Source organism: Phlebotomus papatasi, chromosome 2 (genome assembly GCF_024763615.1).
Source record: "Phlebotomus papatasi isolate M1 chromosome 2, Ppap_2.1, whole genome shotgun sequence".
Classification (NCBI taxonomy): domain Eukaryota; kingdom Metazoa; phylum Arthropoda; class Insecta; order Diptera; family Psychodidae; genus Phlebotomus; species Phlebotomus papatasi.
Window position 1 is genome coordinate 90,535,102 of NC_077223.1, and position 22,882 is coordinate 90,557,983.

At 33.1% G+C, this 22,882-nt stretch overlaps 2 protein-coding genes across 2 annotated transcripts in view; both read right to left on the reverse strand.

The window, feature by feature from the left end:
- LOC129802366 (putative sodium-dependent multivitamin transporter) overlaps positions 1-12,131 on the reverse strand; it is a 32,615-nt gene extending 20,484 nt beyond the window's left edge. Inside the window, exons 1-4 of the mRNA XM_055848116.1 lie at positions 11,539-12,131; positions 11,288-11,449; positions 7,611-7,726; positions 7,262-7,425 (exon numbers count right to left, since the gene is read on the reverse strand). Coding sequence (XP_055704091.1) covers positions 7,262-7,425; positions 7,611-7,726; positions 11,288-11,449; positions 11,539-12,087 — 991 coding nt within the window. The 5' untranslated portion in view covers positions 12,088-12,131. The remainder of the gene's footprint in view (positions 1-7,261; positions 7,426-7,610; positions 7,727-11,287; positions 11,450-11,538) is intronic.
- On the reverse strand, positions 12,079-21,919 carry LOC129802367 (uncharacterized). Its single transcript, XM_055848117.1, has 2 exons — positions 21,657-21,919; positions 12,079-12,131 (listed from the first exon to the last, which is right to left on the reverse strand). Exons 1-2 carry the CDS (start codon positions 21,734-21,736, stop codon positions 12,125-12,127), a joined length of 87 nt encoding a protein of 28 aa, XP_055704092.1. The 5' UTR covers positions 21,737-21,919; the 3' UTR covers positions 12,079-12,124.
- Positions 21,920-22,882: the final 963 nt, after the last annotated feature.

Below are 22,882 nucleotides of genomic sequence, written 5' to 3' on the forward strand. Positions count from 1 at the left end.
CAAAGAGAATTGGGAATTGTGGGTTGATTCTTAATGATGGCTTTTGGTGAATTACTCAATTTCATCCCTTGTTGACACAATGAAGGAGGGAAAAAGTTCATTCACTGCATTTTAAAGTCCTCGATAGTACCGAAGATTAATGATGGTCACACTTCGGAACAGATAAAAAGAAATCTCACCCATAATTTACTCAACTTGAAGATGCAAGAAATTTATCGTACTTGAGGAATTGAATTGGGATTTAGGAGTAAAATAACAATGAAAGTTTCCTTGAATATTTCTATGGGGCGGAGAAAGCAAGTTCATCAACTTCATTTTGGAATCTACGAAATATAGGGTCAAAGAAACATCTATTGACACTCTTTCAGTACCATGTCATATTAAATGCTATAGGGGAAATGCTCATAATTTTGTCCAGTTTCTTATTTTGGACACTTTGAGGATAACATTGGACACTAAAAATAAGTTGATTAAAATTATGGATTTTTATTCCAATATTTGATGAATAATGAATTCTATCTAAATATTTGTTCTTTTTGGAAGATTTTAACACTAAATACGTTAAAATTTGAATATGATTTGAGTTGAAATTGCTTTGTTGAAAGCAATTTCAACTTTGTATTGTGTTGTAATTCAACTTTGTATTGTGTTGATTCACGTTACTGATGATTTGCACATTTGACCTGAAGTGAGATTTGCCTTGTGAATTATATTTTTCGTGTGAAAAATGGGAAATTTTTTAAGACATTCACCAGTGAGGTGATGATTCTTATTTTGGACAGGTGTTTTTCTCACGAAATTTCGTGAAGTTTTAGCTTTTGTGATGACTAGGTTGGACAAATGCCTGGAGAAACAAAGGAGCATCATCTCTACGAAAGAGATGCAGTGAGAAATGCCTTGAAAGGCTCCCGGAAAGGGCAGGGAATGAGCGAATCCGCACGTACTTGGAGTACCGAAGTCAACTCACTTTAATGAATGATATGGAAAGTTTCTGGGCTTCTTGTGACATTCCACGTTTCCCTTACATGACCAGGAAGAGGACTTGGTAAGATTGGTTCATCAAATGAAGAACAATGGGCATCCTGTTGAGGCGGATTATCTGTCCAAATTTACAGACAAGTTGTAAAAATTAATAACCAAGTTGTCCAAAATAAGAGTCAAATTCACCTCTACATATCAATTCATTTTTAAACGTATTAAAACTAATTTTAGTAAAAATGAGATGATAAATAGCTTGCCAAGTTTCTAAACAATCCTTCTGAAAAGAGAGTAGCAAAAAAAGTCAATTAGTATTAAAAATATCGCACTTCAAACTTGGGATATCGATGCTTATATGCAGACTGTCCAAAATTATGAGCACTTCCCCTAATTGGACTTTGTCCATGCTCTCAAAGAAGAACTTTATCCAAATGCGTAAAATAAGGCCTAAATAAGGACTTAATAAGCCCTTAAGGCATTTTTGGGCGACATCAGCGATATCTGGTGGAAAAAAGTGGCAACTAGAATAGATAGTGCGATAGAAATATGTTACTGTTGGATAAAAAGAGACGGAAGAATTTGACGTTTCAGGAAAGCATAACCACAAAATGTTGCTGTTAAGTACGCGAAATACTTTCATGATATTTTCTTCTTTTAGTGCAGGGCTGAGCACGAACCCTTTGAAAGCGAATAAACGTCAATATAAGTTTGTCCCAGGTAACGTTTTGACCATTTTTTAGGCTGTGTGGATGTTGTCAGAACGTCCGGCCTAAAACTATAAAGCGAAGAAGAAGAAGAAGTTTTGACCATTGATTTATAATTAGCATTTGACGTTTGTTCGGTTTGCATGCAGTTCTTGCTCATCTCTATTTTAGTAGTAAATTTATTACTACTAAATAGAGACATAGTTCAGTGAAATAAGTGAAGTAGTAAATATAATAACATTCTTGTTTACATTGGACAATATTATGACCAGCGTACAATAACTTTTGTTTGAAAACATGTTTTCAAAATTTCTCATGAGAATGAGCGAGAAGACTAGATCTAGATCTCACTCACTCTCATTGAAATGTCAAAAACATGTTTACTAAACAAAAGTTGTTGTGCGTTGGGCATAACAGAGCTGGTAGTAATATATTCACAAGATAAAAGTGATTTTCGGTCTCATTTGATAAAAAAAACTTGAGGAATTAAAAATATGTTTCATTGGCATTATGGTACAGTAGACTCTCTCTCAATCGGCAATATGGGGCGAAATGTCATCCGGTTTAGCGATAGATTTTGGCGTCAAAGCATTTGTAAATTCCACAAAAAGCGCTCAATTATAAAGAATAACGATAAAATAGGAAGAACTACAGCGAATTTCAGCAAATTAGCTTCATAATTAAACGTGAAAATTATCAACAAAATTTGACGCCCGATTGAGAAAGAGCCGATTGAGTGAGAGTCTACTGTAACTACTTAAAAACTGCTTACCCAAAAGTGCTTAATTAAGTACTTAGTGATAATATTTTTTATTTCCTTAATACAAACTACTTAATTAAAGACCTGCACAAAGCCCTAATTATGTACTTAGTATTAAGGCTAAGTCATACTACATTAGTATCCCTATTTGCCACTAAGTGCTGAAGTTTGCCTCATTTTCTTATATTTTTTAAGTATTGGTTAAAGGTTCTACAACGCCTTAAAATATTAATACGTTTCCTCATAAAAATTAATTAAAAAAAGTGCCATTCAATGGTTAAAAAAAATTAAAAATATGATAAATTAGATTATTCAATACATTTTGAATTGTATAAAATCGACAACTCAAAATGTAAAGCTAATAACTCGCGAATGGCCAATTTTACAGGAGAGCGTTTTCAAAGTAAGATATAACATGCTCAGTATAGGATTTTTAACCCTTTAACGACGAAACACTTTACACGGACCGAAAATAAACAATAAAAACTTAACCGATAAACAAAATCAATAAAACGTCTTACAGTAGAGCCTCGCTAGAGGCCATTTTTGGTTCCAGATTTGACACTTGGGTCGCACTATAGTCCATATGATTTTTTCAAATTATCAACGACTTTTAATATTGAAATTGTTTGACGACTTCCACTTTTTTTGCGATTGTGGTACTTGTCCTCGCTCTCTTCCTTATGGATCACAATTATCACAACTACTCAATAAAGTTTACCAAAAATATTAAAATAATTATAACAACATAACATTGCATGTTGCGTAGTAAAAACATAACGTAACTTAAAATCAGTGTTTTGAAAATGGTCGATAAATTGTGGATTATAGAGCGATGGCTTATAGCGAGGTTCTACTGTACATTTGACTTTGGCAAATCTCACAGATTCTGATTCGATGCATTTTTTACCTCTACGAGCGATAGGGACAAATATAGCCCAAAAATTTAAGTAATATTCCTGACAATATCAATAAATAATAATTTTCAGTCTAATGAAAAATATTATGTTTGAGCATTGTAGTTTCTTTTTCTAAAACGGTTTTGCATAAAAAAAATTTGAAATATAAAAAATAATTAAAATAATTTTTCAATATGAGAATTTAAAAATTCGCCATTTTTAAGCTTAAGTATTTACTATATAACAAATAGCTAGAGACTTGCAAAAAATATCCTCGATTCCTTCAACTTTATACTTTGTAATTACGTACAAACATGAGAAAAAATAATTTCAGGTATTGGAAAGTGTCCGGTTTGTTATACTTGATGGAAATTTTAATAACACGGATTATGACCTGAATTAGAATTTATTCCTTCTATAGCTTCACACTGTGAAGCTAAGAAGGAATAAATTTTAATCCAGGTCATAATCCATGTTATAAAAATTTCCATAATTTCAGGTAGTCAGGAAAAATTATTTTCTTTATGGGACACCGGTGTTCCAATCGTCCTTAAAGAATTAAGATTCAAAACCCCTATAACTTTGGGAATAGGGTAAAATGATACAATTTGGACATGGTGTTACAAGTTGGACAATTCGCCGGTACAAATTGAATAGGGATTTTTTCTTGATAAATACAGTACTAAATTTTTTTATAAGCACAAGGAATCAAATTATAAAGCTAAAGCGTTAAAAATATACAAATAAAAATTAAGTACGAAATTTATCAAGAAAAAAAGCCTGTCCAACTTGTACCATGTTCCATCTTGTACCACTTTGCCTTAATTGACTTTTCGGTATAATATTTACAGGGAAGGTAGAGGGTGTCAAGGAGAACCCGAAAAGCGAAAAAAAACGAATTTTGCAAAAAATTGACTTACTCGACTTATATTCTGACCAATCGAAATATATAAACATTTCTCTCCATGCTGATCACTTCATTGGAACGATTGGAACGTATTGAATATTAGTTGGAGAAATTCACAAAAGATCCAGTGGAATATCCCAACCGCAAATACATGCCCAAAACCTTTTGAAAACTGTGACAATAAACTAGTGCAGCAATTATATTAAACAATGGATTCCAGAGAGAGATGAAAATTCGGCACGACGAATATTTCGCCAAGTGCTTTTCCCCGACATCACCTCAATTGGTTTTGGTGTTGGGAATGTTGGTAAATGGAATGGGATTTAATACGTTTCGTTCTCCCGGAAAAGGGGATTTAGTGACTGGGATTTATTTCATTCTGCGGTGGATCACGCAACTCTGCTAGTTCAATCCTCTCTCTGTGTGTCCTCTTTGCCTAAAAGACATGGTATTCTCTTGCATCTCACCATTTACTATTTCATACGACGCACAATGGGGAGTGATGAGCTATTTAAATGATTTTCTGGGAATGTTGCTAACATAAAGTCTATCCATTAGAGGGCACAAAATCTTCTCGATTTTATTATTTAACAGATCGAAAAGTCACATTCAACACAATTAACAAATTAGAGAATACAAAAGCTAAATGAATAATATTAATAGGAACATTCGGATTGCAACATTTCATTCCAGGGATTTCAGGATTCCTTGTATTCGTACTTCGTACCGTCTATTTCCAGAAGTATTACTGTTAAAATATATTTCGTTCGTTATACTAGCTTCAGATCTTTAGCCATATGGCTTAACTATTTCGCGTCATTAGGGTCATATATGACCCGGGGAAAAAACAATTTTTTTGACTATTTACATTAATTGAAATCTATCGGTTTGTGCACAACATCATAATAGAAGGATGTAAGATTCGTGGCTAATTTTCTCAAGACTCCAGATATTCAGGAAAAGAAAATATTTGAGATCAAAAAATTAATTTCGAACTTTGTGAAATGACTTTTCTTTTTCAAAATTTTTTATATTAATTCATGTTTTTCAGCAAAAAGTTCTTTAGAAACACAAAATAGAATATCCAAAGATTGTATATTGCATATTTTGATATAATAAACTACTCTCAATTTTCTAGAAAAGCGTGCAGAATTTTCCGGGTGATATATGTCCCTATTGTTGGCAAGGGTAACAGTGTTTTCGTCCCAAACCTATAGCGAAATGTAGTTGGGACATCTTGCTCCTGGACATTTCATCTTATATCTGATGAATTATTACATATTTTGCAATATTTTAGAGTATTCTGTAAGCGTCTCATATTGTGCAATTGTATTGTGTGTGAATAAATATGTGGATAAGTTTATTTCTGCCAAATACCACTCAAAATATTGTGACAGTGACTGTTCAAGGGATTACCAGGAAGATTCCTTGAACACCAGGAGTACAGTGTCAATCAAAACAATCCAGTTTACCATGGTTTTGGCCAAATTAATAATTTCAAGCAAAAAAAAACTTAAAAAGCCCGCGATATAGATTTTGAAAATGGTCTGTACACTTCCCTTGAGGACAATAGGGTCATATATGACCCGGGGTTTTTCCGAGTTTTCACGCAATGGAAAATTTTTTTCCTCTCTGAACTATTATATTTGATCATAAAGCATTAGGAAAAATTAAATTTTACATGAATTCATCTGCTGAATAAAAGTGGGATGCGAAAGAGTTAACTTCTCTAACTCCTTATCAATCAAACTTTTCATAAAATTTTGATTTAGAATTGTAGTAATACTAAACCTACCGACCGTTTTTGGTCGATTTTCGGAAAATCTCTAAAACCAAAATTTCTATAATGTAAAAATTCCAAAAGTCAAAATCACGAAAAGCTAAAATCCGGAAAAACAAAATGCTGAACGGGTCGAAATCCATAATGCTGGTTCCTTTACCTGAAGAATATTACAAGTGTTACTGTTCGAACTCCACAGAGTATACATATTCTCTCGATTTTGAGTTATATATAAATTTTTGTATTTGACTCCTAATCCCTTAAGAGGTCATGTTTTATTAAAATTTTGGAAATCTGTTTTTCGGTTTTCGGTTTTTCAGGGTCAAATGTTCAAAAAAAAAAGTGTCTAGAGTCTAGAGAGCGTATTTCTGAATGTTATGGTGTTTGGGCTCGTTGGAAAGGTCTTGAAGTTCCTGACAAGCCTAAACCGAATCCATTCGGTTATAAACCGGTAACGAACCGAAAATGTTTTTTGTCCGAAAATCCATTCCAAAACGAACCTTGGGGACAAAAAATTCCAAAGAATAGTCAATCCTTTTTAAGAAGGCTCAAAGGCAGTGATATAAAAAATCGATGTATCAAAAAATTTATCATAAATATTTCATAGGAGGACTAAAACAAAATTTAGAATGAAATTATTAGGATCGGTCCTCTTAACTCAGAAATATAGAACTTTATGTTTAGCTATAAAAAATTTAAAACAAATACAGTTTTATACTCCAAAAAAAACGTAATGGATTTTTTTCAAGTATAATGCACCATTATTAATTTTAATTTTTCCATATGAATTTTTAAAAGCTTTTAATGCAAGGCATTTTATCGAAATTATGGAAAATCAATAATTTATTTATTGGTAATTCTGATAAAATGATTTTGTTTTAAGTAGCAACAAATGAATAAAAATATCTTTCAGGGAAAGCTCTTGTAACTCGTCCTCATTGATTAATTGTAACAATTGGACAAGTGAATTTGAGATGTTGACCAACTCGACCAGAGATATCCTTTACAGATGCCTCACAGTCAGAGATAGTATTGTTTGAGATAATCTCCCAGTGGTACGCATTGAGAATAGAACCTTTTGGGGAATAATTGAGCAATTCGGATCGTCCACAGAACACAGAGGCATCTCAGAAGGGCTTGCCACAAAACCACCTACCACAGAAAGCACCTGCCAATTCATCGTAAACTTCTCTCACAGGCCAAAAGCCACTCAATTAGAGAAAGGAAACTCACCAATTACAGCCAGATATATGGCAACCTTTGCCCTCTTGAGCTTCTTCAATGACATGCATTTCTGGACAGAAGCTTGATTTGTGCAAAACATAGATGACCAGTAGAAGAATCCTCCGATGACAACGCTAAAAACACTATGCCTAGTTGTTGGATCTATGCTGAAACTGTTAAAGTTTTCTTTTAATAAAAATCATCACGGATCTTGGACAATTTAATTTTTTTTAAATATGTCATTTTAAATATAAAATGACATATTTGCATTAAATATAAGCATAAGAGCATTAAATTTTAATGAAACACCTTTCAAACCTGAGAGTAATTTAGCGTATAAACGGAAATAGGGACTTACTTGCTAAATTCCAACCTCCCGCCCGTTGAGGCTTCCTGGAAGACATCACTAAAGGAACCAGAATAAAAGTATCCAAGGACCACGACGAGGATCAGAGACAATGCCAAGACACATGCCTAAAAGATGTCCAGAAACAGATGAAATTATGAGAGACGCAAAAACATTATTAACATTGTTGTGCTTTCATTTGTCTTTCTCTCCCAGTGACTTAATTTAGGAAATCATATTCTCAATTTACGAGCAAGAGGAGCTTAAAGAGGAGTAAGGGAGAGATATGAGAAAAAATATTTTTTTAAAAAGAAATTCCAAGGGAACCATCAGTCCCGAAAGTATCCTACAGTACTCAAGCAATTTGTTTCCCAATTAAGGCAATTTATTGTTATTTTTATCTTTCAGCATCTCTAAATTAAAACAAGGGAAAATATTTAATATAGATCTTGATTAAAATAGAAATATTTTAATTTTGTTATCATGTTAAAAACCTAATCTAGATTTCTTTATTGCAGACTGCAGAGGAACATGAGATTATTAACGTGAGCAAACTCGGATTGCATGCAAATTCGATTTGGAACTATAGTTCAGACACGTAAAGCACTAATTTCCAGTCAAATTTGTAAAATTAGTGTAAATTTTGTATTTAAACTAATACGTCTAGGACTTGGATGGACTGACAGGAAAATCAAAATTAATTATGTGCCCAGCTCAGCTTATTGTAGGTCAGCTGAAGTTGGGCTATAGCATTTCTTTTGTGTCAGAACTTCACGTAAGAGGCGGCATCTGTATGGCAACTTGCATGAAATGCAGATACGACAACAGTAGATGCAATCGACGATATATTGCAATTAGACAGAGAGTAAAAACCAGTGATAAGCCTAGATCAGCTTATAGAGGTGTGATTCCTTCATTGCAAATTTGGATTGTGGAACACTCGAACGATATTTATACATAAATAATGTAAATTTCGTTTAATAATTCTTAAACTGTATGTAATATATTATCGTTATTAATGAAAAAATTGGATGAGAAATACATAAAAGTATCTGAAAATCTTCAAAGTAGATTTCCTCGGAAACTATGAGAGATAGAGGCTTCAAATTTGACATAACATTAGAGCCTCCTTCATGCTTGATATGTGCAAAATTTCACTTGAAAATGAAAAAAATTGGATGAGAAATGCATAAAAGTGTTTAAAAATCTTTAAAATCGATTATCTCGGAAACTATGGGAGATAGAGGCCTCAAACTTTACATCCGTCTAGAACCTCTGTCAGCAACCCGTGAGAATCTGCGAAGATATTCATTATCCACGAAAAATACGCGCCCCGCGAAAATCTGCGAAAAAATTGGCGACCCGCGAAAATCCGAGAAAACTTTTGCGCCCCGCTAAAAACCGCGAAAAAAATCGCTTCCCGCTAAATTCCGCGCAAAAAATAGGCGCCCCGCGAAAATACGCGACCAGCGAAAATCAGAGAAAAAATACGCGATCCGCGAAAATCCGAGAAAAATTTTGCGCCCTGCGAAAATCCGCGAAATAATTCGCGCTCCACGAAAATACGCGAAAAAATATGCGACCCGCGAAAATCCGAGAAAAAGACGAGCCCCGAGAAAATCCGCGAAAAAAATCGCGCCCCGCGAAATATGCGCCTGGATCACCACCAAAATTTATCCAAAAATAAAAGAACTCGTAGGAGCCGTTTCCGATAAAAACCAAAAAACATGGTTTTGGAGGGGATAGAAGGGGGTGGGGGAAATAAAATCATAATCATGTTCTTTGATCGGCTTTTGGGATCGAAGATCGGGAGTTCGTATCTCTTACAGTTTCGCCTCTAGATGGCTAATAAGTTTACGGACATAAAAAAAAAGAATATTTAAGAGATTGTTCATTTACAGGTACCTAACCGATACATAACCGTTGTAATCGTATAGGAAATTTCAAGACCTTTCCAGAAAATCCAAATTTATCCAAATCGGTTGAAAAATAGACCCTCAAAAGTAGTAAAAACTTTTTTCTTCAAAAATTCAAGATGGTTATTTATTTAGGTCATAGGTACGTTTTGACTACCTCTAAAACAAATCCAAAAATAAAGGAAATTATAGGACTCGTTTCCGAAAAAACCAAAACACATGGTTTTGGACGGGATCGAGTTCGCGAGGGATGGGGGAAAAGAAAAAAATCGTTTAGAGATATCGTTTTTTTAACTTATTGTCGATTATATAGCCGCTCTCTCTTTGACTTCGAGCAGTAATATTTCATAAAATTGTTCGTGAACATTTATAAATTCCTACTGAGGACTTACAAAACGCTTTATCGTATAACATACAAAAAAGTTTGTACTTTTCCACAAAGATTGTTGATAACATGAGCGTTTGACGAACATGTTTTTTTTCATAAATATTTATACGTACATTTTTGACTGACAAAAATTTACGAACATTTGCCAAATTTTAGGAATATTTCTAGTGTATTTACAAACTTCTACGAACAATAGTTCGTAAAGGAACAAAAAATGTTCGTTAAGTGATCATGTTACAAGCAAAATTTATGAAATTGTAAAAATTTCCATAAAGAATTTTTAGAAAGAATTTTTATAATTTTTTTTAGAATTTTTGTAAAGCTTAATTAGTAAGCTACGTTTTATTAGTTAAATTATATACCACGTTTTTAACTTTAATTTTTTTTTTAAATCAGAAGTTAAAAGGACTCTAAAGTGCACGTTTTTTTTATCCGATTGGGACAAGTATAGCCTCGTGTGAAAGGTCTTCGAACTCTTTACAAGTTTTTACTGATTCTAATGGTTTTGTGCTGATTTACTGGATTTTTTTTACTTTTTCTTTACGATTTTATGTGAAAATATTTTGTTACGGGGTGTTTTTTTATCATAAATTTGATGAATAATTTACCATGGCATAAACAATCTACGAAAGAGCTTTTCCAGCGTTTTGCTCTGGAGGTTGGGCACCAACGCTAAGACGGCGGTGGACGCAAAGTCACAAACATCTCACAGAAATCCTATTGTAACGCGCTATTAAGATATTGTTGATGAAATAAATTATCTATCTATCTATATCTATCTATTTATAGGCTTCTAGCATTATTAAAGCAATAAACTTTGGATACTTTAGGCATTAAAAAAAATAGAGATATCAAAATAAATATTGCGAATGGGCTATAACGCACAGGGTACAGGGGAATGAAATACACGGAAAAGAAATTGCCTTGGCTCAATTTCTTCAACCAGTAATTAATTTTAATAACACTTTAGCTCCTTTTTTTAATTTTTCCCAAAGAAAAACTTGCGAATTTTCCTTGTAGATTAAACAGATTGGATGCCCATTGAGTTATTTTATGGAGCACCATCAATAATTTGCTCAAGTTATCGCCGCATTAGGCTATCATTGGATATGCCCAATTTTTCCGTTGTATACTTCTCGGTGACCCAATTAGAGGGAATCTCGGTGAGAATACCCATAAATTTCCATGGAAATTCAGCCACCCTAATCCCCAGGCGAGACAATAAAAAGGGAGTTTTTATGAATCTCCGGTGGCTTCGCTCTTGGTCCCAAAATGAGAATAAGGGCAGGAGAGGCCAAATCTTCAATTTTAATTTAATGCCAACAATAGGAAGTATTTGGCCATTTGAGCTGAAACTTGGGGGGCGGTGGATAAATTATACTAACCTGGAATGTGTCGGCAATCACAACAGCTTTCATACCACCCTGGGAAGCATAGAAGACGCACACGAGGTAGATGAGACCAACGGCAAGGCGAGTATTCAAACCGGTGGCTTTTGAAAGAGCAATAGCCGGCGCTAGAACCGCCACGGAAGTGTAGAAAGACATCTGCAGAATGAAGGTGGCGCAAGTTTGGAGTATTTTGAACAAAAACGAATAAATTTGAGGAAAATCCAGGAGAATTTTCCATCACTCACCTGAATGATGTAGAGAATAGCTCCAAAAATCCTCAAGCGCTTCCCAAATCGAATCCCTAAGTACTCATAGCAGCTGGTTAGTTGCATTTTGAAGTAAATGGGATAGAAGACTTTTACAGCCATTGGGATTACTAGAACCATGGATAGGACAATTAAGGAGTACTGCGTGCCATTGAAGAACATCTCGGCAGGATTTCCCAGCAATTCGATGGCTGTGATAAAACTGGTGCAGAGACTCAGGGTCACGGGGAATAATTCCATGCCAGATCCGAGCAAAAAATCCTCAGAAGATTCATTTTTGGCTTTGACGCAGAACCCGTAAAAAACCCCAATTCCCAGGGATACCACAAGCATCCCAACCACCACAGAATAATCCCAAAGAGTGAATTCCTCATGCCTCAGCATGTCCTCAGATCCACACTCTGGCCAAGGCTCTAACGTGCCTGTGGATGCTTCATTAGGAGAGGCTTCTGTGGATGAGATCTTTCCATCTGCAGCAACTGCCACAGCCAGGAGAAGGCTCAACAAAGCCAGAAGAAACTGCCTCATTTTGAATTTTAATTCACTTTATTTATCAGCTATTCCTTCACCTCCTACATGCATATTGAATAAAAAAAAGTACTTATCAAACTAACTTATTATTTCTGCAAATTCTGCAGAATATATCTTAAAGATCTTTTAAATAAAGATAATCGATAAGATGAGAATTGACAGTATCCTAGCAATATCTAAACAAATTTTTAAGCTATGAAATAATTAATTAAAAAGTCAAGTAAAAGAGTGGTAAGTGTACCAAATTTCGGCCAGCTTGCAATTCCGGCCATTGTTTTTGTTTCTTGAATTTTCTGGATTTCTTTTTGTTTCTGCATACTCTAGAGAGATTATAATGCAAAAACTAACAAGAAATGTCGCTTCGGCAAACGAAATTATGTGAAGAAGGCATTAGAAGAATTCCGGAAGGGCAAAGAACGCAAAAAACTATGAGAATGAAGGTGGTCGAAATAGGCCACCAAAGCTATGTCTACATTTTTATTTATTTTAAAATGTATTAAGAATGACTTTAGAGGAAATAAAGACGATAAACGGTCTAAAAGGTTCAAAGGAACACTCTTTAAGAAGAAATAATAAAAAAAATCAATTTGTATTAAAAATATTACATTCCAAACTTGATACCTTGACAATTGCATACAACTATGACGAAATTTGGCACACTTACCCTACACTTCTTTCTTCTGTGCTAAAATAAAAATATATACTAAAATAATAAATTTTACCAACGCCCCGAACAATTACAAAATCGACAAAAAAGTAATATTTCAATAAAAAATTCTTTGAGGACAGTCAGGACCGTAAGGACATACGAGCTTAATATCACTGTTGAGGTATTTTTAAATAGTGGAAAGTAATTGCTAAATTGCCAAACCCTAAATCGATTTTATTAGAAGAGATTTAGGCTAGTTCTTAAAATCCCCAGGATTCTAAAGAACAACAAATTTAAGGTAAGTGTGCCAAATTTCGGCCAGCATTCAATTTCGGCCATTTTAAGTGTAACTTCCACAAAGTAACTAAATTAATTAAAATTGTGGATTTAATCTTAGAACAATAAATGTTTTTTTTTTAAATATATTATTTATTCTTTTTAATCATTTCGTTTTGCGTATAATTTAAATTAATATCTTGTTATAGAAACATCGGTGTCTAAAGGATCCTACAAAAAACATGACAAACCGCTTGTATTGCTACCAGTCTAGTAGTTTGCGGTGAAGTGTAAATAATTTTCCTTCGAGGTTTTTCATTAAAATTGATTAGAGTTCATTCAAGATTATTTTTGTTTATGTTAATAGTGAATCGTTTTTCAGATTCCAAGTTAAAGTTCCCAGCTAAAATAATAAACCAGCCTCAAAATCAGCTACAAGCATAAACCCAGCTAAAATAATAGACATTTTATAAGCGTCTCTCTAGGAATTTGCTGTTTACTATTTCGGCCACATCTTTCGTTTCCTCAAAATTCTTATTTATTTTAGTTCTTTTTCAATTTCTACGTTGTAAAATGCCCATAGAAAGAAAAAAGCATCGTCTCTTTACAAGAGATGATGTGGAAGAGAGCTTGGAAGAGTTCAGGAAGAGCAAGTCGATACGGGAATCTGCACATAAATTTGGGGGGCCAAGGTCAACTCTTTAGGTCTTCAGGATAAATTATACGGAAGATCTTAGGGTTTATGAATCATATAAGAAAGTTTATAAATTTTCTATCGATTGTTTCACACAAGGTAGTCACAAAGTAGGTGACCGAAGTTTCATTCAAAGTAGCCGAAATAGCACGTGAAGGAATATCTATATTTTTCAATTTTTTTTCAATATTTTAGGAATTGATTTAAAGAAAACAAGGACAATAAACTATTGGAAAGTGTTCGGTCAGTTATACTTGATGGAAATTTAATAACACGGATTATGACCTGGATTAGAATTTATTCCTTGCTTCACACTACGTTTCGGGGATGTTTTGATGTTAAATTTGTAGACCTGAAGAAGGGGACAAACATCCCCGAAACGTAGTGTGAAGCTATAGAAGGAATAAATTCTAATCCTGGTCATAATCCGTGTTATTAAATTTCCGACAATAAACTATTTTTCAAGGTTCCAAAAGAACCCTCCTGAAAAACAAGTAACAAGAAATTTAGTAACAAGGAGTAACAAGAACAAGAAGAAAGAACGAAGAAAAGAGAACAAGAAGTAAAAAGTAACAAGAAACAATTTTGAACTAGAAAATTGGCTAATAAGTAATGTACTTACGGGCAAATAAAACGGGATAATAGAGAAAAATACATTAATTACGATTACTTGACCAATTAGAAAGAATTGATAAGAAATTGAATTGATAAGAAAAGTCCAGATGTTTCCAAAAAAATCCATATTTAACCAAATCGTTAAAAAAAATGAGCCCTTCAAAGTGATTAACCCTTGACTTTAATATTTGAAAATGGCGAATTTTCCGGTCATAAGTATGTTTGGACGAAATAGTTAGTCATTGAAAAAGCTTGGGCCAAACCAAAAAACATAGTTTTGGAGGAGATGGAGGGGAGTTATGGAAAAATAAAGAAAGACCGTCCGAGATAATGTTGACTTATGGCAGGGGAGGGTCACCGAAGACTGGAAGTTGATATCTCTTACCGTTTGTTTTTACTGCCTCCGAAATACCGGTCAAATTAAGAAAATTTCATGAAATTAAAAAACACCTTTCAAACACAAATTAAATTTAAATAAATTTAAAATTGTCTTGGTTTTAACTAAACTAAAACTTGATCAAATTACTTAATGGCTCATGGAACCTGCGAGAGTTTTCCACCTTTATACTCTGGAGATTGGTTGCCAACGCTAAGACGGCGGTGGCCACTACTACACAACCATTTCAACCATTCAAGAGGACTACCTCAAAGGCATTAAAAAATTTAAAAAAAAGCGATAAAAATATTCAAAAATAGCTAAAGGCTATAAGGCTATAACCGGGAATATAAGTTTCAACACAGACCAAGTTTATAGAATAGAGAGTCAAAAGCCAAAATCTATTCATTGAAAATTACTAATTCCAAATTATTGTCAATAAGTTCAAATAAAACTGAATGAATTGAAATTAATTCATTGAGGGTATTCAAAATTTAAGAATTAAATAGAACATTCAGCACCATGAATTACATCTGTATGAGTTTTTATAGAGGTAAATTTTAATAAACTGCAAGTACCCATTCTAAACTTGGTTTTAAAAAATTTAAACAAGAATTTAAATATTTATTTATTTTTTGTATTTGCAGTATTTGAATTTTGTAGAACTGTTTTTAGTTTAAAATAGTTCAATAAAATTAAGCTAAAAATACGTTTATCAATTTTTGGTGTTCGCTAGGTTCTTCTAAATTAGGTTTTAAAATTTGATTGATATGTTTGACATGTTTGGCATGTTAAACACTCACTTAATTCATTTTATTTTCCACACAATTCCATGAAGAGTAACTAATTTTGTTAATGTCAATCCAAGTGTTTCAAGAATATTTTGTTAGCAATTCAAATACTTAAAACCATAACAATTGTCACTTTACTGAACTTGAGGTAAATTTAACTGATCTAGAATCACGTCTTATCTTTAGCTCTACTATCGCCCAAACTGATGCAACCGGTGGAAAAGAGGAAAACGAAACTCATAAAATCCACAAAAACTCACTTTTCTTTAGGAAATGAATATTTTTTTCTCTAGAATTTGCTTTCTCATTTAATGAGCTGTTTTATTCTCATGCAATCTTTAAGTCCTTCAAATGCAACAAAGTTATTGATTAACTCAAGCAGCTGTATTGGAATGATTGGAATATTATCATTTATGGCTATTTTATTGAATTAAATTTGTTCGGAAATTTTTTATTTAGAAAGAATTCTAATGAATGTATCAGAATTTATTGAAATATCAATTGGTACAAATACTGCAAATTGTTGAAATTGCAAAAATGCTCATGATTAGAAAATTATTTTAAGTGGAAATGTTTGAAGAGCATTTGCAATTATGCACCTGAGTGTGCAATTTCAATAATTCAGCTATTTCTGAGGGTTTTACTCTCTATACTAATTACTAAAAACAATATCTTTGTTGAATACAAGAGTGCAGAATAGAATCGTCCTAATTTTATTTTATTTTTGCAATTTTTGACACAATTAATATAGAAATATTTTGATAAAATAATAATGTATGCTATTCAATTTTTAATTTGCCAACCGAAATACAAAAAACTGCGGCATAGTGATATATTTTCGTAGATTGTTCTTGATTTCATATTATGTATTCTCTACCAAGAACAATTTTCTTCACATCGCAAAGGTTATTAATCAATGTTTCTAGGAAATCTAGTAAATTGTCATAGAAATTTTGCATCCTAAGAAGATTTTCTGTTTTGTAGTACATTTGTTATTTCCTGTTTCAAATTTTATTTATAGAGGAAATAACACGGAAATTTAATGACATTATCTGCAGAAAAACATTTTCTTTATTCTGTTATTTACATTTCATCTGAAAATGTAACTAAAATTCCAGGGAATTGTTTGTAGGTTTTTGCATGAATTAGTTATACGGTAATTGAAGAAAACGTCTCTTTCTGCAAGATTTCCTCCTTGTCAAAACACCCCTTAAAGATAGTCACCTACTTCTATAAGGTTCTTTCTTCTTAGAGAACACCCTCTTAAAGAAATTCTTCTATTTAAACATAAATATTTCTTGAATACTTATACCTGGGATATTTTTTAAGATACCTATATAGTACCTAGTTCATATACAACCCACATCAATAAAATTGGGGGTCAGGAGTTAAAAGTTATTTGTACCTTACAACATTAATCTATATTTACAGCATTTTTAATTGATTATAAATAAATTAAATTTTTAGGAGGTTCTATGTGAACAGAAGTAGATAAAGGAAAATATTGATCATTTATCGATGTTTTGTAAGATGGGCAACAAAGTATAGGATTTAGTCTAACCTTTCGACAGAGATGGTAAAGAGAGAGTACCCCATGCTTCGTACGATCCTCGGCTTCGTAATGACTAAATTTTTCCTATGTTTTTCAATAAATGTGACTCATCGCACCCATATTTTAAAAACTAGGGGAAAGTGCCCAGTTTTTAAAATAATAAAGTTTTTGATCCAAATTTGATCCTTTTGCAAAAGATGTATCAAATTAATATGTTCTATTATGATAAATGTGCATTCAAAGTTTGAAATTTGATCCATCAGTTGCAAAAGGATCAAATATGAATGAATTTGATCCTTTTTTTAACTAGTGAATGAGTACTACGGAGTCACATTTATTCAGAAAAATAGGAAAAATTAGTCCTTACGAAACCTATGCCAAAACGGGCAATCACTTGTCAGCTAATTATCGTATAGCTAATTATTATAGTCAGGGGCATGACGTTTCCTATGTTTCTTTAGAAAAAAAACTTTAGAGTTTATTAGCTATTTTCTGTCATTGTAGAATGAGTTAGCAAATAATACAAATACAAAATAAAAGCCAATTTAATATAGAATAGGCAACCGAAAACTCCAAATTGGCAATCTACATAGTTTCGGAGATATTTCGTGAAATTTGTACGAAAACGGGAAAAAATGTACACTAAAACTGGTCGCATTTTTTAGAGCTAATGTCACTCCCCTGATTATAGTCGTTAGCTAATATCCTCCTAAAAATTCATGACTTCGAGTTTTTATTTCTCGAAAATAGCCTAAGCGTTAAAACACGGGCTTCAGACCGAAGTCTTAGTCATAGAACTTAACTTCTATGAATTCTTAACAGCCAAATTTTTTTGTAAAATTGTGATTTAGGGTAGGATATTAACACTAAACCCACCAAGACCCGGTCAAATTGACCGGTTTAAAACTAACGCATATTTAAGCGATACAATGTTGCTGTCGAACTTTATGAATTTCTTAAAATATGCTCGTAATATATTTTTCAGTGTTTAAATTTTAATATTTTGCTCTTTTCCAAGACAAATTTGTTGAGTATCCTACCCCACCGCGGCTTGTAATTTGACCCAAAAACGATCAAAGATGGTCGGTAGGTTTAGTGTTAAGGGAAAATTGTCCATTAGATTCCGAAAAATTAATTAAATAAATTACTTACAGAAAAATTTTGACTCTAAATTTAAGAATATATAATATAAGACTCCGGGAACTTAAATTGGACGTGAATCCCCGAGGCGTTTTAATTCAGAAGCTCTTTGCCAATGAAATGGGATAGAATCCCTATCACTTTGACGATAAGAGATCAGGAGTTCAAGTTCAGCATTTGCTGAAAAATGAAAAATGTCTTGAGATTTGAAAATTACAATTAAAACTAAATGATCAAGAATTTTGGATTAGGACATTGGCATTGATTGGAAGGGATTTGAAATTAAATTCCTGGGTATTTCTGTTTAAGAATTTTCCATTTTTCTGTGTGTACTAATTTGGATTTGAAACACTTTGGGAACTAGGCTATATTTCTATAATCTAAAGGCCGCTTAAATGAAACTCTCATCAAAGTCGATATAAGACATGAGCTTTTAACCTGATATCACTTCTGTCTGCTCCCATATGAACTTATCACCTTTGAGAGCCATAAAGCTTTACAGTCTATTAAAACAAAAACCTTTTCCGTATTATGGGAAACCATCGGTATTTTCGGAGTGCTTAGTGGGTCCCCGGTCAAAATTCCGAAAGCCAAAACTCCGAATTGTTAAAAGTGTCATAGGTGCTCCCACAATTGTAGCCGCGCTTGCTGGGAGGCAAAGGGAAATCTTCTATGTCTAGGGAAATTATTCTAAACACTTTCCTCCATACAATTTCATCCCTTTCAGGATTTTGAACATTCGTTATTTTGGCTTTCGGCATTTTGGCTGCCATCGATCGGTTTACAACCGATTTGAACCGTTTCATAAATCATATGGTGCTAAAGAACGATTTATAGAGAAGAACTTAAGTAACATTTTCCAAGAACAAACCATATCCTTATCACACAATTTTCCTTATAATTTTCTAGATTGTCCTTAAATATTCGTTAATATAATTAAATCGCTGGGAAAGGATTGTGTGCAACATGTTATATAAAAAACATGTCATATTTATAAAAGTATTTTTCTTAAAAAAAGTCGGATCACAGATAGGGTCGAACAAGGCACAGTTATTAAGAAGTTTTTAACAAAGGATTCAGAATAATGATTTTACGAGAATATTTTTACTGCTCTTATTATTCAATGTTTTAGATAATAATAGGCAGATCTTATTCGTGGCGAAATTAAAAATAAATACCTTTATCGCAGGATACAATTTTAAAACAACTTAAAGACTTAAGGGGGAAGCCTGAATTAAAAAGCCAAAACTTAGCAGTTTTTCGAGATTTTTTTAGATTTAGGTTTTTATGATAAAACGAAACTTAATGAAATTTTCGGCATACGTTTATATATATTACAAGTGCTTAAATATTTTTTTTCGAAAACAAAATATTACTAATTGGTGGACTAATGAGTAGTCTAATGGAGCGCTTCATCGCAGCACTCCCTAATTGGCGGGAAATGTTCAAGTCGTAATTCTTGTCTGAGAAAGAAAATCTCAAAAAAATTTTCAATTTTTATAAGTGACTTATTTTGACGTTAATTCGGTTTCAACGGTTTCTTGCACACCTCTGTTGTAAGACATGATTACCTTGTATTACAATCTCGATACGATTAATAATAATTAAACCTTTGAGATTATTTCAAGGTCAAGAAGATGGTTAGTTGACTTTTAATTTTTGTTCAGTAAAATATTTAATTAATTTTGATTAATTAATTTTGACAACCTAAAAAAAATATTGAAAGTTATGTATAGCATTGAGTTTAGGAACTCTGTATCCTTTAGGAATGAAATAAACTTCAAATTGAAAATTGAAAGAAATCTGAAACAGTTACAGCTACAGCACACCTTCTTGATCAGGAAAACTTCATGAAATCAAAATTCACGTCCTTTTCTTTCTCGTTCATTTTTCATAAGTCTCTCTCACTCTTTAGTACTCTTCTTCTCCTTTTTAACATCACAGCAAATTGAACTTAGTTCGATCTAATTTAAGGTGCGAAAGACTAGGATAAACATATTCAAAATGTTTGAGAAAGAAAAGGATGTGAATTTTGGTTTCATGAAATTTTCCTGATCTAAAAGGTATACTAGAAACATAAGCACTCAAGTATGGGAAAACTATTTATTTTTCTTTACGAAACCTGCATCTATATTTTACTACTATTAAAGTTTGAGGCTGAATGTACAGTAGACTCTCGCTAATTCAGCTCTTTTAATATCGGGCTACTTTTTAATTCGGGCAGCAGTTACATTTAAAAAAAAAAGTTTGTTGTGATTTTTCAAGATTGATTATCATTATAACATTTATAACAGCCTTATTGGCTAGGTTTTCAAACCTTTTTCTGTGAGCATACCCATCTTCCCATATAAGTGACCTACGTGCATATGTACGGTCCCGAAATATACAACCAATGAAGGTATTTTCCATCGTTTTCATCCCGGAGCTTAGAATCAACGCTAAGACGGCGATGGCCGTATGGAGGGTGGGAAAAAACAGAGATGACAATAAAATTCAATTCAATTCAAATTCAATTATCAAATGAAGCAAATATTCTCAAATTTGCCATGTTTTGTCTTAGTTTTGATGTGATTTTACATTATTAAAAGGTTTCCATGAAATTTATCATAAATATGATTATGTAAACTTAGTATGAGTATGCAGATGAATAAAAAATCGTTGCATGTCAAACATGTTTAACGCCCAAATTTCTCTCTAATTCGGGTGACATTTCTGTCCCAAATGCCCAAATTTGAGAGAGTCTACTGTACTTCATCGTTGATGTTTTACTGATTTCTTAGTGCTTGAAAGCTTTCGAAACTTACAAAGCTCTGCCAAATCTTGAAGCGCGATAAAACAGATTTTTTTTGTTGATATTTTGTCGTTTAAAACTGCCCTCAGCAATTGTATGTTTTATAAATTAACTTAAATCGCAAAAAAATGTTGAAATACAATAAAAACTCATACCAAGACAACGTTCAGTTAATCTAGTTCATACTGCTATGTTTGTGAGAAATCTGGCTACTTTTTGCATAAAATTTATGTTTTACTTAACACAGCAACACCATTGAAATATCATCGTGATTTTTAAATTAATTTGTGATCGTCATTAGTTTAGTAATAAATTTATTTCTTCAGTTGTCCAATTTCGCAATAAATAAACGGAATCTGCGAACATGATTCACTTAAAGAATCTCAGATAAGTCCAGTGATCAATTCTTGAAATAAATTTTCAATTATAGTTTATAAGAATTTAAAAAAGATCGCATTTAAATTGTTCGTGTATAGAGTCTTGCGTAAAAAAGCATTGATCATGATCGAAAAATTGTCGCTATGTGGCTTTCAGTTTCTGCTCAAATTTGGTTTTTACTGGATTGCAACGGTTGAAAGTTTGCGTGAAATTGTACTAATTATTTTCCAATGAGAAGAGCATTGAGGCATCTCGATCAAATGATTTGTACAGGTGATAAATGATAAAGAGTTGGTAGACTTACCGAATTTCTGGCTCAAAATCACCAAGGAATGTACGAAACTGGATTTGTAGGATATTCCCTTGACTATTACGGTATTTCATTCGGAAAATTGGTGGGAAAGTTCTTTGAGATTCCGAATTTTTGAGTATTTCTTTCACTTTTGAGCACTTATCACTTCAATTGATACTTTAAAGAACTAAAACACCTCAAGAACACAATAAATTCGTTACACTTTGATCTTGAGTGAGAGAAAAATTGTCACAAAGAGTTTATAAATGATCGAAGGCACATGATAAATTGGATAAAATTCTGGTAGAGTGAGGACTTTATATAAGATAGCCACGGAGCTCCCAAGCGAGTGGGGGAAGAAATTCCCGCAAAACAGAGTGTCGACAGAGAGAAAACCGCGGAATAAGGTTCCAAGTCGATTGTACTCCATTGAATTAGTTCGAAGAAGTTTGATCTGGAAATGAAGTGAAAAACGTGGTATGAAAAGCCCTCAATGTTGTCGGCAATTTTCCTCAAAAACACCAAGTCTCAAGACTGCCAATTCCAGCAGTGCTTTTAATTCAAGTTCAAGACTATCAGGGCGGAAGATCCTTATCGCGAAATGTCGCAATCTAACAGAAAATTCACGATCATATCTCCGGCAAATAGTTTATCATTTAAAGAAAAACACAGCATCAATTTGTGGTTTCTCACCGCAATCAACTGAAGGACTAACAGAGGTGAAGGATGGCTAAAATTGCCCAGCAATTGCCAAAATCAAAAAAGAAAAACCAAACCCTGATGGCATCGAACCTTCCCGAAAAAACTTTCCATGTCTCCCGCATTTCAAGAAACTTTTCAGTTGGATCTGGTAAAAAGCAGAACACATTATTGTTAGTGGAATACCTCTATGGACTGTCTGGAATTGTCCGGGGCAGTTGTGGATAAATAAAAAAATCCCACTCACTTGCTCTTCAAGTCGCCCACAAGCTAATGTTCCTCGCATTCCTGGCCAATTTTTCAGCAAATCAATTAATTTCCCAATTTGCACATTTTGTTCAAAAACTGTGCAATTGATCGCAATTGGTAATTAAATTTCGTCACGTGTCGTGCACGAGGGCTCCCATTATCACGTGTACAGAAATTTTATTGCACAGCTTTGTCCAGTTTGAGCCGTTAGTTTGAGTGCCAGAGACCAGTATACAGAGAAACTCGATCAAAAAAGAACATAAAATGAGTTGAAGAATCATATCCGCAGA